Consider the following 13,373-nt stretch of genomic DNA (forward strand, 5'->3'; position numbering starts at 1 on the left):
GAGCTGGGGGCTCCTGGGTGAGGGCTTTGAGGGAGACACCATGGCAGTGACCTCAGAGCTGGCTCTGAATCCTGACCATGCCCCTTTAGCTTCTCTGAACCTGTATTTCTTGGACTGTGAAGTGAGGAGACAACCCTCATGCCCGGGGCTGTTTGTTGAAACTATGGAAGGAGACAACATCAGGTGCTCTCCTCTGAGCCCTGCCCACCTACTGGAGACCCACATTCCTCCTGCCACCCTTCCAGAAATCTGGCCCACACTCCTTTTGAGAGGATAAGGCTGGGCCTGCAGACCCTCGTCACAGCTCACTGGGAAGCCCCCCCAAGCTCAGGTTCCTGCCCTGACTCCTATATGTTCTAACAGTGTGACTTCGGGCAAGTCACTTCCTCTGCAGCAGTGGGGAACTGGCTCAGCCCTCCCCTGCCAGCCTCTGGGGTGGACCTGAGACTTCTCTGTGAGCTTCCTGGGCTCCCCCCTCCCCCACTTCGGTATTGGGGATTTAACCCAGAACCTTCACATAGCTACATCCCCACCCCCCCTCCCTTTTCCCATTTTTTATTTTGAGACAGGAACTCTCTAAATTACCCGGGCTGGCCTCCTGCTTGAGATCCTCCTGCCTCAGCCTCCAAGAGTGCTGGGACTAGAGGCCCGTGCCACCATGCCTGGCTTCCTGGATTATTTCTACACCCCACCCTATTTGCCCTGAAGTTTGCTGTCTCCCAAAGATTCTTGCAGAGTTGCTAACATGAAAGCCAGCAGCAAAGATAAATAAGTTTGGGGTGAGGATTCCTGATTTAAGATCCACTGTGCCTGATTCTAAGACCTGCGACCCTTCCCCCATCCCTAGGACCTATCTCTGTTGAGGGACCCAAAACGGCTTGGGCTCAGGTGATCTAACCGGGCGGAGCAGGGAGGGCTGGGGCACTTCCTGGGAGGAGAGGCGAACTAGAGGAGTACGGGGATGGGAATACGCACCTGTGCCCCTCCCCCAGCGTCGATGGGGCGGGATGGGGGATGGGGGATGGGGCGGGGATGGGGCAGGGCGGGGCGGGGCGGGCCGGGCCGCGCCACGAGGGGAGGGGCCGCGGTCCCGGCCACTGCGTGCGGGTTCCGCAGGCAGGGCTGGCCAGGAGACTGGCCCTTTAAGGGCCACCTCCGAGGAGGTGCCAGGCCCTGGTGGCTGCGCTCTGCTTCCTGGTTTTGCGGGCAGGGATTGTCCGTGGGGCTGTGGGAGAGGGCTGTGTACAGTACCCGCCCAGGCGCCCTCGGCCTGACTCCATGGCCCTGGTCACAGTGAGCCGCTCGCCCCCGGCCAGCGGCCACTCCACGCCTGTGGGGCCCGCGGTGAGTCCGGCTTAGTCTCATGCATGTAGTTAGCTGCCAGCTGGGCTTGGGGGAGCGCGTCTGCCCAGGGCAGCTTCCACTCACGCTTAGTGTGGGCAGAGGGGGACCTCGATGCTCAGACTCGAGGGGGTTGAGGGAGGCGGTTTGGGACTCTTAGGAACTCGACCAGGGCGAGATCTGGAGTCTTGAGCGCCAGCCCCATCTGCGGAGGCCCAGATCCTCTCTCAGCCTTCCCACGTCCTCCTTTGGCATCCCCAGCCCACCCATCCCTCCACACCTGGGCTTGGGCTGGGCTGGGGCTGGGTTCCCCAGTCCCTCCTGGTAGGGAGGGGGCTGGGAAGAGAAAAGAATTGGCGTCCAATACTTTTTCATGCCCATTCCCCTTCCCCCCACAAGGAGGGCATTGCCCCCAGCCGCCCCTCCCCCCCACGTGGAGCCCTGTGAGAAGGGGATGGGAGGAGGCAAGATCTCCCTCCTCACTGCCCCCTGGGGGCTGCTTCCTCAGCAGGACCCGGCAGCCAGGCGCAGAAGCCAGCTCCAGCGCAGGTTAGCACCTTTCTCTGGACTTAGATGCCTCCATCCAGCCCCCAGGACTGGCCACTCTCATCCAGGTGTTGGGAACAGAGGGCTTCCCAAAGGGCCCAAACTCCAATCCATAGGTGGGGCCTGATTTGGGTGGGCTGGGCTAGTGGGCCCTACTGGCATGTGGCAGAACCCACAGGGCTGCCCTGGCTTCCACCTTCCCCTGGTCAGCTGGTGCTCCTTTACCCATTCACTACCCAGGACATTGGCTCAGGCCTCCACGTGGGCTGGTGGGAAGTCTAGGCAAGCCAGCTAGAGGGAGAGGGGTTTGAGAGCCCAAGGCTGGTTCTCCAGGTGTGGTGGCCATCACCAGGGGCTGGGTTATCCACCCCCACTCCAGCCCTATGAACTGTCTGGGGAAGGGGCCAATGATCCACATTAACAACCCCTCATGGGATTCAGACACTCCCTAAAGTTTTAGAACCTGGGCTATAACAATTCCCCATGGCCCTGGCAGGCAGAGTTTTGCAGTGCTCCGTGGGGCTGTCCTGGGACTGCAGGATGGAGGGGACAGTGGTGACACACCTGAGGCCAGCTCTGAGCCAGTGGAGGAACCCCCCAGCGAGGAACAGCCCCGGGGGGACCAGCCGGATGGGCAAGGGCCCCAGAGTCCCAAGAAACAAGAGCAGAGGCAGCACCTGCACCTCATGGTGGAATTGCTGAGGCCACAGGATGACATCCACTTGGTGAGGGTCACCCAGAACCCATCAGAAGAAGGGGTGGGAGCCGTGTGTCTGGGCAGCAATCGTGTGAGGCCACGGGGCACCCCGTGTAGCAGAGAAGTTACCCAAATCCCATGACCCTGCTGTTTTAGCTAGAGACATCTTAACAAGGGAGGTCATGTCCACAGGCTCTGGGGAGCTGTGAAAGGACAGGGAGGTTTGTCCTGTTTAGCCAAATAGGGCCAAGTTAAGTCCATGATGTGGGAGTCACACAGAGAGTCACTGTTCAGCCAGGGGAGATATTGGCAAGGTGTCCAGAAGGCACCTGTCAGTGGCCGGTGTGCTAGAGGTGCCAAGCAGCAGCTACAGAGAGGTGGCCTCTGGGAGCCTGAGGGGCAGCTCCCAAAAGCCTCTGGACACACCTGCTGTCCACAGCAAGATGTGACAAAGATGCACTCTCCCAAAGCTGTGTTTCCCAAAGCTGAACTTTACTGTGAAATTAGGTCCTTAATACTTCTTTGATAACTTTAATATTTACTCATTTAGCAGTCAGTGCTGGGAATGGATCCCAGAGCCTCATATATGCTACGAAAGCACCCTACCCCTGAGCTACACCCTAGCTGTGATAAGCATTTCTTGAATGAAAGGATGGTAACAGCAAGTGATAGGGTCTTTAAAAACCTCTTTCCATGGCAAAACCAAAAATTGAGCCACTCTGCCAGTCCCAGCCCCCCTATTCTTCCATACATTCTCCCTTTAAGAGTCTTTAATCGGGCCAGGGATCTAGCTCAGTGGTTTCGCCGCCTGCTGCGCAAGCACAACACAAGGACTTGAGTTCGATCCCCGGTTCCAAAAAAAAAAAAACAAAAATAGAGTCTTTAATCACTGGGGATTTAGCTCAGTGGTTCTGCTGCCTGCTGCGAAAGTGCAAGGTCCTGAATTCGATCCCTGGTACCAAAAAAAAAAAAGTCTTTAATCTTTGTACTCTGGAAGGTTGAGGAAGGAGGGTCAAAAGTTCAAGCTCAGCCTGGGCAATTTAACAAGACACTGTCTCAAAATAAAAACAATTTTTTTTTTTGGTACCGGGGATCAAACTCGGGACCTTGTGCTTGAGAGGCAGGTGGCAGAACCACTGAGCTATATCCCTGGCCCAAAATAAAAACAATTTTAAAAAGACTGGGGATATAGCTCAGGGTAAAGGACTTGGATTCAATTCCCTACTACAAAATAATAATAATAATAATAATAATAATAATAATAATAATAATAATAATAATTGGACCATGAAATCCAAATATTAGGAACCACTGGATTGTAGCCACTAGTCCTGTATCTGGGAATTGGGGGGTGGCAGTGGCGGGTGGGGCTGTTCTGCCCTGAGGTATGTCCAGGTAGGGTAGAGAAGAAGCAAGGTTCTCACTGTGAGTCTGGGCTCCTTCCATCTTCCCAGGCAGCCCAGCTGGAGGCAGCCCGACCCCCAAGGCTCCGCTACCTGCTGGTGGTTTCCACACATGAATGTCTGAACCAGGAGGAGACAGTGCTCCTGGGGGTAGATTTTCCTGACAGCAGGTAGGAACAGGGAGAGCAGGGGAGAGGGGCAAGGAAGTGAGGTACAAGGAACAACAGCTCTCTCTCTCTCCCCTCCCAGCTCTCCCAGCTGCACCCTGGGCCTGGTCTTGCCCCTCTGGAGTGACACCCAAGTGTACCTAGATGGAGATGGGTAAGATGGGGCCAGGCACTGGGGAACAGCAAAACTGGAGCTGGGGAACTGGGGCCTACTCTCAGTTCTATCTCAGATTTGCTGTGTGATCCTGGGCAAGTCACCTATCCTGTCTGGGCCTCAGCCTCCCCACATCTGACAAAAGGGCAGATTCTCTGTCTGTCCAAGAGCTTAGTTTTGGTTCCACAGCACCCATCTCCTACAGGGGCTTCAATGTGACATCTGGAGGGCAGAGCCGAATCTTCAAGCCCATCTCCATCCAGACCATGTGGTAAGCATTGCAGGCCCCAGCCTCCGGCCAGCCTCCTTCTTGAGAGATGGCTGCAGTACCTGAGTGAGGGCAGCAAAGAGGACAGTGTGACCAGTCTCTCCTGTCCCAGGGCCACTCTCCAGGTACTGCACCAGGCATGTGAGGCAGCTCTAGGTGGCGGCCTTGTGCCTGGTGGCAGTGCCTTTGCCTGGGCTGCCCACTACCTGGAGAGACTGAACTCTGACCAGAACTGCCTCAATGAGTGGATGGCCATGGCTGACCTGGAGTCCCTGCGACCCGCTGGTGCAGAGCCTGGCCGGTCAGTGTGTTGGGGGGGAGGATTGTGGTGGAGGGAGGTAGAGGCAGGGGCTCTCCTGGCAGAGAGGAAGGGGGCTCTTGACTGAGGGGCTCTGGTCCCAGGCCCTCAGAGCAAGAGCAGATGGAGCAGGCGATCCGGGCTGAGCTGTGGGAGGTGCTGGATGCCAGTGACCTGGAGAGCATCACTTCCAAAGAGGTGGGCAGGGTGGGCAGAGGTCCAGGACCTGGGAACTCCCAGGCCAAGGCTGTGGGCTTGCCCTCTCCCTGGAGCTCTTCCTGCCTTGCTTTCCTCCAGTCCTGAGCCACTCCCTGGTAGCCAGGCCTCTGCTCAGAACTGGCCTCAACGCTGTCTAGATGGGACAGGGTATTGCTGTCGGAGGCCCCAGAGGGAGAGGGACTAGGAACTTCTTCTTCCCTGGGCCCTGCCTGCAGATCCGTCAGGCCCTGGAGCTGCGCCTGGGATGCCCTCTTGAGCAGTACCGTGACTTCATTGACAACCAGATGCTGCTGCTCATGGCCCAGCAAGACCGGGCCTCCCGGATCTTCCCCCACCTCTATCTGGTGAGCCCGGCTGTAGGGGTAGGGCCCAGATCCCTGTGGCTGCTGGTAAGAGGCACCTGGAGGCAAGGGAGCCTGGCGCTTCTCTCCCCCCACCCCCACAGGGCTCCGAGTGGAATGCAGCCAACCTGGAGGAACTGCAGAGAAACAGGTGGCGGTTCCAGGGCCCACATGAATACCACCCTCTCTCCCCTTCCGTTGGCCTCCCCCAAGAGGTTGCCTGCCAGCTTCAGAACCCCCAACCACTCTCAGCACCAGCTGCACCCCTGGGGCTTTTGCTTTTATGTGGGCTCTCAGGCCTCATCAGGACAGAAGCTTACTTCCCACTGGCGAGCCCCTGGGCCTCTCTCCCGACACCGTAAACAAGTATAGAAGCCAGGGCCTCAACCATGCCCAGATGAGGGGCAGAAGTATGTGCTGCTATGGCCACCTGGCCATGTCTCAGGAAAGGGATTTCTTCTCCCTGGAGACCTGGCTGGCTGCTTTCAGGGCTGTCCTCTGTCCATGGGTTTCTGGGAGACCTGCTGTAGCCCTACCACCTGCTGCTGCAGAGCCACCCAAACTCAGTTTAGCTCAAAAGCTATTCTCCAGCTAAGTTGCCAGAGTCATGGAAAGGTTAGTGTTGCAGGTGACCTCATCTACCTGGGCTAAGTGGGAAACTCAAGCCCAACAAGGTAAAATGATGTGCTAAAGGTCACAGTTATCTGACAGCTGGATCAGTTCTCCTCCCCATGGTAAGTGCTGCTGCCACCTAACTCAGAAGCAAGGACTAGACAGAAATGTCCACGGTCTGTGGGTCTAGTGTCCACTGCACCTAGTGCCCCTGCCCACATCATCCAAGCCTTGGGTGCCCTCTGGTACAGGGTCAGCCACATTTTGAATATGGCCCGGGAGATTGACAACTTCTTCCCTGACCGCTTCATCTACTACAATGTGCGCCTCTGGGATGAGGAGTCAGCGCAGCTGCTGCCCCACTGGAAGGAGACGCACCGCTTCATTGAGGCTGCAAGGTCAGGCTCCCGCTGGCTCCTACTGCCCAGCCTAGGTCTCAGAAGCTGGGTCGGAGCTTCATGTAGGAGCATGCCTTCATCCTGCCCAATCTTCACTGAGTCCCCCATTCCCTCCTCCAGCTTCAGTGTCCTCACTTCCTTCCCCTCTCTGACCCTCCCCCATGCTGCTGGCTTCTCACAATGTGGGGAGGATTGGGGCTGACTATGTCCTGCCTTGACAGAGCCCAGGGGACCCGGGTGCTCGTTCACTGCAAGATGGGCGTCAGCCGTTCGGCTGCCACAGTGCTGGCCTATGCCATGAAGCAGTATGGCTGGAGCCTGGAGCAGGCTCTGCTCCATGTGCAGGAGCTCCGGCCCATTGTCCGCCCCAACCCCGGCTTCCTGCGCCAGCTGCAGACTTACCAGGGCATCCTGACTGCCAGGTATGGTGGGAGAAATGGGAGGTGGGTAGAGTAGGGTGTTGATGTGTATAATGGGTATAGTTGCTACATCCCTAAAAGCTGACTCTGGGCCACCTCCTCACAGCCGGCAGAGCCATGTCTGGGAGCAGAAAGTGGGTGGGAGCTCCCCAGAGGAGCCCTTAGCCCTTGAAGTCTCTACACCACTCCCACCACTACCACCAGAACCAGGGGGCAGTGGGGTGGTGAAAGTTCTGGGCTTGGAGGAGAGCCAGGCAGCCCCAAAAGAAGAGCCTGGGCTGCGGCCCCGAATCAACCTCCGAGGGATCATGCGATCCATCAGTCTCCTGGAGCCCACCTCCGAGCTGGACAGCACTTCAGAGGCTGGTGACCTGCCAGAGGTGAGGTTGGGCTGCGGGAGCTCCATATGCAGTGGCAGGGCCGTGGGGAGGAGAGAAGATGGGGATGATCAGCACTGGTGCTTGACTTTAGGCCTCAAGCAGAGGCTACCTGGGTCCAAGGAGGCCCCCCTCAGGGTCTCCTGGAGCTCAAGACCCCTGGGGTCCTGGTCCTTGCCTCCTCCATAATGTCACCTTAATACCTCTGGGGACCAGGCAACCCCAGCTTGCCCTGTGAGCACCGTGAGGATGGGAATCACATGCTGGGCATCTCCCTTTCACCCCTCAGAGTGGCCAAGGAGACCAGTGAGGGCAGGCGAGAGCACTGAACCCAATATCTGAGGAGCTGCAATCAGGGAGCAGGGGCAAAGCAGCTCCAGCCTGGGTCACAGGCAGGTTCCAGCTTGACAAAGGGACTCATTTTCTATGGGGCTGGGCTCCCTGGGATGGAGGCACCTCCTACCCTAGGTGGGTGGGGAAGATGATCATTGAAGGCCTCCCAAATCTGGGGAGCCACACGGCAAAGGATGGGGTATAAGGGTCCTTAGCATGCATACTGCCCAAGTATTGAGTTGAGTGAGCACACTGGGCTGAGCGCTTCAAGCTACAGGCTAAGACAGGAAGCTGGCCCTTGTCTGAGGAAGCCAGGCCCTACACGTGACTGGAGGCTGAATGGCTGTCTTGAAAGGAGGAGAGTCTGTCAAGTGGGGAACATTTAGGAAAGGCTTCCTGGAGGAGGTGCTGGGTATGGACCCATAGGGAAGCATAGAGTGTTGATGCCCACTGGGGTGGGTGGTAGCATGGGCACATGTCCTCACTGGGCACCCAGACACACATGTCCACACAGCCCAGTTCAGGGCTTGGCACCTAGAGTTCCATTGGTGCTCACTGGGCTAACTGTACAAAGGCAGAGGGTAAAAGGAGGAGAAGAGGGCCAATGAGGGCTGGTGGCAAGTGGAGGAGGTCTGAGGAGGGCTTCCAAGGGCCAGAAGGAAGCTGCAGGCTGGTGAGGTCAGGGAGCAGGGGTGGTACAGCTGGGTGCTGTCTTCTCTCCTCAGGAAATGTGGTCTGAAAACAGTTCAGTCTTTCTGTATTCATTCAACAGACCACTCTACCCCTACCCTTTTCCTGGCTCTGATTTCCCCATGGCTTTTCTTCCTTACCTCCTCACCTACCCAGGTTTTCTCTTCCCATGAGTCTTCAGATGAGGAGCCTCCACAGCCCTTCCCTCAGCTCCCAAGGGCCAAGGGAGGCCCAAGGGTCCACAAAGGGGCTTGGCCTGCCCTGAAGTCCCGCCAGTCTGTGGTTGCCCTCCAGACCGCTGCCCTGGTGGCCAACCAGACTCAGGCCTTCCAGGAGCAGGGGGAGGCTGGCATGTCTTCCACAGCCAGGTTCCGAAAGATGGTGAGGCAGACCAGTGTGGATGATGGTGGAGAGGAGGGCGGGGCCTGAGCCCTCCACATACCCACGTTCCCCGAGACACTAAAGCGAGTGATCCACAGCTCCTGGAGCAAGCACCCCTCACGCCTGTGGGCCTGCACACACTCCTCTCAGCTCCTTCCCAGTGGTCCCCAGGCCCCTGTCTCCCCTCCTACAGCCTTAAGTCTCAGACCCACGTCCTGTCAAGGGCTTAAGACTTTCTCTGCACTGGGGATGTGGGTAGAGCTACTGAAGATGCCTTTGCGGGCGGGAGCACCCTAGTTTTACTCCCAACTTGCCCTAAAACACTCACTTGCAGCCACAGAATCAAAAATGGAGCTTTTCAGGGCAGTTTTTTTGGCTTATGCCTCCCTTCAACTCCAGCCCCTTCCAGCCCATCCTCCCACTTCCCCCCATTTCACTCCTGGAGACAGCTCAGCTGGGGATCGAAGCCCCCAAAGGCAGACAGGACCCTCAGTCCCCAGAGATGGAGGCTCCGAGAGCACTGACAGGTCACCTCCCTCACACACCTGAGGACTGCCCTGAGTCTCTGTGCTGCCCCCAGTCCTCCCATGGCCCTCACTAGGTCACAAGGCACCAGGCTAAAGTCTTCTTGTCTTTCATGGCCTCTGGCCAGGCAGTTTTTCATGTTCTTATAGTATCTGGCTTTATACTGAGAAATAAAAGACATTTTCATAGTAAGTTATTTTCCATTTGATCATAAAGCCATCTGTTTTTCAATCAGATCCTTGTTTCCAGGAGGCGCTTGGCCTCTCCCACTCCTTCCAGTTGTCTGTCTCCCAGGTATCCATGAAGGACCTGTCTCGGGGAGTGGCATGTTTGGGGGAGGGGTGGGAAGAAGAATGGAGCGGGGAGGGGAGGGAAGAAGAATGGAGAGGGGAGGGGAGCAGTATTTCCCTCATCTCTAGGGGAGGGCCTGGGTAAGCATTGGCTGATGGAACAAGTCTACCCGGGGCAGAAACCACTGGGCTGTGATGGCACAGCTGAAGGGAGTGACCCATGAGGAAATGGAAGCTGCTTCCTCCACCTATCAGGACAAGACCAAGCCTGTTCCAAGAGCTAAAGCTCCCTTTGGACATATGACACTAGTTCTCAAGGGTGTTTTGGTACCAAGCATCACCTTCCTCCTGCTACAATGCAAGGCAGCCTGATTTTCCAAGCTAGCTCATCGCTGCCTAGGAAAAAACCATCAGTGACCTTCCCTTCCCACTTCAGGATTACTTCTGCTTATTTTAGTGTTCAAGAAGAATCAGTGCTTCCATCTTTGTCACTTCTATCTCTTTCTCCAAACCACACACTATAGTGGCTTGGGGGGAAGGGAGTGGTACTTGACTCCTTCCCTGAAAGTAGGCCTCAGAGGTAGGAGCTGGCTCATTGACTGAGGCAACATGCCCAGTTTACCCTGAGGGACTCCCAGCACTGCTGTAACTCCACAGTGCTGAGACTTGGGTGCCGGCCCTGGCTTCACCACTTCCAAGTTACTTCACCTTGAGTCTCTTTCTTTCTATAAAATAAAGAGATTAGACCTGGAAAGCCCTAAGCACCCCTCCCCACTTTTTTTTAACACAACACATCATTTACCCGTTGCTAGAATTCAGGCTGTATGTGCTGTCCAGAAGAGGACTCATTTGCACCTGTCTGAGTGGCTTGCCAATGGTCACAGGTAGGGTACAGGGAAGCTAGTTCCCATTCCTGATCCACCCTGCTAAGCAGCCAACCAGAAATCGCACCAGAGTGCCCTTTCTGTACTCCTAGCCTGGGTCTGCAGGTGGATTGGGGTCATAGTGTCAGGGCAGAAGCCAAGAAGGCTGGGCTCTGCCTCCTGTGGCCTAGGCAGCTGGGAAGCCAGGTTCCAATCATGAACTTAGAGCTGCCCCCTCCTCCACCAAAGTGTTAGAATGAGGACTCCAAGAATTCACCAGGAGAGGAAACAAGCAATGGAGGGGAAACTATTTGCCTCAAAAGTATAGACAAATAATTAAGATCCATATGTAGTACAAAGCTCACACAAATTGCTAAGGAAGTAAAAATTAAGGGTATAAAATGAAGTCTTCCTTCCACCTTGGCTTCTGGTCCCTCACTCCCATCTTCATGGCAACAACTGTTACGAGCTTCTGAGGTCCTCCAAAACCTCTTCATAAAAAAAAAAAAAAAAAAAAAAAGGGCCAGGCATTTAGCTCAGTGGTTCTGCCACCTGCCTTGCAAGCACAAGGACACGAGTTTGATCCCTGGTACCAAAAAAAAAAGGCCACTTCATGGTTATATAATTAAATATACTAATGTGTGTATTCTTTTTTTGTTTTTTTGGTACTGGGGATTGAACTCTGGACCTTATGCTTGGGAAGCAGGCAGTGGAACAACTGAGCTAAATCCCCAACCCAGTGTGAATTCTTTAAAAATATAAATAGCAGCAAAAAAAAAAAAAAAAAAAAATATATATATATGTGTGTGTGCATATATATATATATATAACAGCATGTTAACATACTATGCTTTGAAAAAATTTTTTCATGAGTTACATATCAGTACATAAAGATTTATCTTTTTTGTTTTCTGGTACTGGGAATCAAACTCAGGGGTTTGCACTTGCCAGGCAGGCACAATGCCACTGAGCTAAATCCCCAGCCCTATCTCATTTTTAAAATAACTACACATATTCCTTTTTTTTGGGGGGGGGGTACCGGGAATTGAACTTGGGACCTGGCACGGCAAGTGGTGGAACCACTGAGCTAAATCTCTGGCCCTTTACACATATTCCATTTTATGGAATCCATCATTTATTTTAGTGTCACTTACTGAGAGACATTTGTTTACATTGTTTTTGCTTTTGTTTTTTGAGACAGGGTATCCTCACTATGTAGTTCAGGCTGACCTTGAACTCACTATGTAGCCCAGGCTGGCCTTGAGTTTATGACTATACTCCTAGCTCAACCTCCTGAGTGCTGGGATTACAGGAGTGCTAGGATTACAGGTCTGCACCACCACACCTGGCTACATTCTTTTTAATCCCACTCCAAACAATGTTTCATTAAGTACTCTGGTATATACTTTTTATGCACACATGGTCACTACATTTGTAGTATGTATTTCTAGAATTACTAAAGCAAGGGCTATGTGTCTTTTTTATTTTGTGAAGCATAATTTCCTTGCAGGAAGTTGCACCAATTTATAGTGAATGGGAATGCCTGTCTATGTTCTTAGTTCAGCCTGCACATCTAGGTCATCATCTTGCAGCATTCCCAGAGGAAGAAAGGGGAGGCTTTACAATTACCACCATTTTTATTTTTTATTTTTAAAAAATTTAGTACGGAAATGTACTGGGCTTGTTGGATATGATGGCACACATTTGTAAAGTCCAGGATTTGGCAAAGAGCCTGAGGCAGGAGGACTGCTTCAAGTTCAAGGGCAGCCTGAACTACATAGTGAGACCCTGTCTCAAAAACACCAAAAAAAAAAAAGTTCATGATCAAATTTTTACATCGTACTAGAACAGGCCCTTTGGAGAAAGAACATGGATTTCTCTGCCAAACAGCCATTATTTCATTATTTAAATTTGTTCCAAGTTTTCTAACAGGTATCACCACCATCCTAACATTGTTCTGTTGCCCACTAGTTGCCATCTTCACACATTCACCTATCATAGGATTCATAAAGAGGTCAAATCCTCACAATATTCCTTGAACATGTTGGCCACCATTTAATTTCAATAATAACTTCTTAGATAGATATGATGGTGCACCCCTGTAATTCCAGCAATCTGGGAGGATGAGACAAGAGGATCATAAATTTGAGCCCAGCCTGGGCAATTAAGCAAGACCCTGTCTCAAAATTAAAAAAAAAAAAAATTTAACTGGGTGTGGTGATGCACTCCTGTGATCCTAGCACTGGGGAGGCTGAGGCAGCCACATTACCAGGATTTCAAGGCCAGCTTGGGCTACACAGCTGAACACCAACCTCAACTACATTGTGAGACCCTGTCTCAATAAAATAAAAATATTTAAAAGGGTGAGAAATGTAAAAAGATAACTTCTTGTTCATAATTTCAGCTCAGGAGGGTAAGCTTTGCTCACGTTGTCTACTCTGCAGGCTCAGAGTCCAATCACCGATTTTTTGCTTTTTTTTTTTAAACAAGTTTATTTAAACAACAAGACACTTGACTTAAAGGGAGAACTATCTAGGATTCTTTTTCTTTTAAAGAGTAATTTACTCCAACATAAGTACAGATTGCCATACTTGTAACAGCTATGTACAAAAAAGTTATACAATTATCCTTGGTTTCACAATGATAAATGAAAAACATTAAAATTCTCCAATCAAACAAGGTATGCAAGGGTATTTATGTTGTTGTCTTTTCTTTTCTTTCTTTTTTTTTTCTTTTGGTACCGGGGATCGAACTCGGGACCTTGTGCTTGCAAGGCAGGCTGCAGAACCACTGAGCTAAATCCCCAGCCCAATGTTGTTGTCTTTTCTGTTAAAACAGAGCAAAATAACTTACTGGAATATAAAGATAAGAGCTGATGAGCATGCCACTAATGGAGAGGGGATTATTTTCACAGAACTAGTATCTCCCCATCCCATCTCCATTTGATGTCAATCAAAACATATTGTTGGCCATTTAGTTAAAAAAAAAAAAAAGCAATATGCTTGTGCACATGCACCCGATACTTTATGTACAATAAAGGAATGGAGAAGG

General features: G+C 52.7%; 1 protein-coding gene across 7 annotated transcripts; it reads left to right on the top strand.

The window, feature by feature from the left end:
• The first annotated feature begins 1,141 nt into the window (after positions 1-1,141).
• Ssh3 (slingshot protein phosphatase 3) lies at positions 1,142-9,361 on the top strand. 7 transcript variants are annotated; one of them, XM_004852251.4, is made up of 14 exons: positions 1,142-1,344; positions 1,853-1,890; positions 2,384-2,612; positions 4,039-4,157; positions 4,237-4,308; positions 4,514-4,579; positions 4,689-4,877; positions 4,979-5,072; positions 5,309-5,437; positions 5,539-5,585; positions 6,298-6,444; positions 6,666-6,866; positions 6,970-7,243; positions 8,420-9,361. In XM_004852251.4, the coding sequence occupies exons 1-14, from the start codon at positions 1,279-1,281 to the stop codon at positions 8,690-8,692; spliced, it is 1,944 nt and encodes a 647-aa protein (XP_004852308.2). In that variant the 5' UTR covers positions 1,142-1,278; the 3' UTR covers positions 8,693-9,361. The 7 variants fall into 7 exon arrangements, with proteins under 7 accessions (XP_004852308.2, XP_087061157.1, XP_004852309.2 ...); XM_004852252.4 differs by lacking the exon at positions 8,420-9,361 and adding an exon at positions 7,530-7,728 and having other exon boundaries at positions 1,144-1,344; positions 1,850-1,890; XM_004852250.4 differs by having other exon boundaries at positions 1,145-1,344; positions 1,850-1,890.
• Positions 9,362-13,373: the final 4,012 nt, after the last annotated feature.

Source organism: Heterocephalus glaber, unplaced genomic scaffold, assembly GCF_053883595.1.
Source record: "Heterocephalus glaber isolate CG9 unplaced genomic scaffold, H.glaber_assembly_v1.0 deba00000594, whole genome shotgun sequence".
NCBI classification, from domain to species: Eukaryota; Metazoa; Chordata; class Mammalia; order Rodentia; family Bathyergidae; genus Heterocephalus; species Heterocephalus glaber.

Excerpts from the sequence above, each read along its gene's own strand:
- Ssh3 (XM_004852250.4), top strand. The coding sequence starts at position 1,279 with ATGGCCCTGGTCACAGTGAGCCGCTCGCCCCCGGCCAGCGGCCACTCC. Across the intron at positions 4,158-4,236 it reads GTAGATTTTCCTGACAGCAG|CTCTCCCAGCTGCACCCTGG; the intron begins GTAGGAACAGGG and ends CTCCCCTCCCAG. Across the intron at positions 4,580-4,688 it reads ATCTCCATCCAGACCATGTG|GGCCACTCTCCAGGTACTGC; the intron begins GTAAGCATTGCA and ends CTCCTGTCCCAG.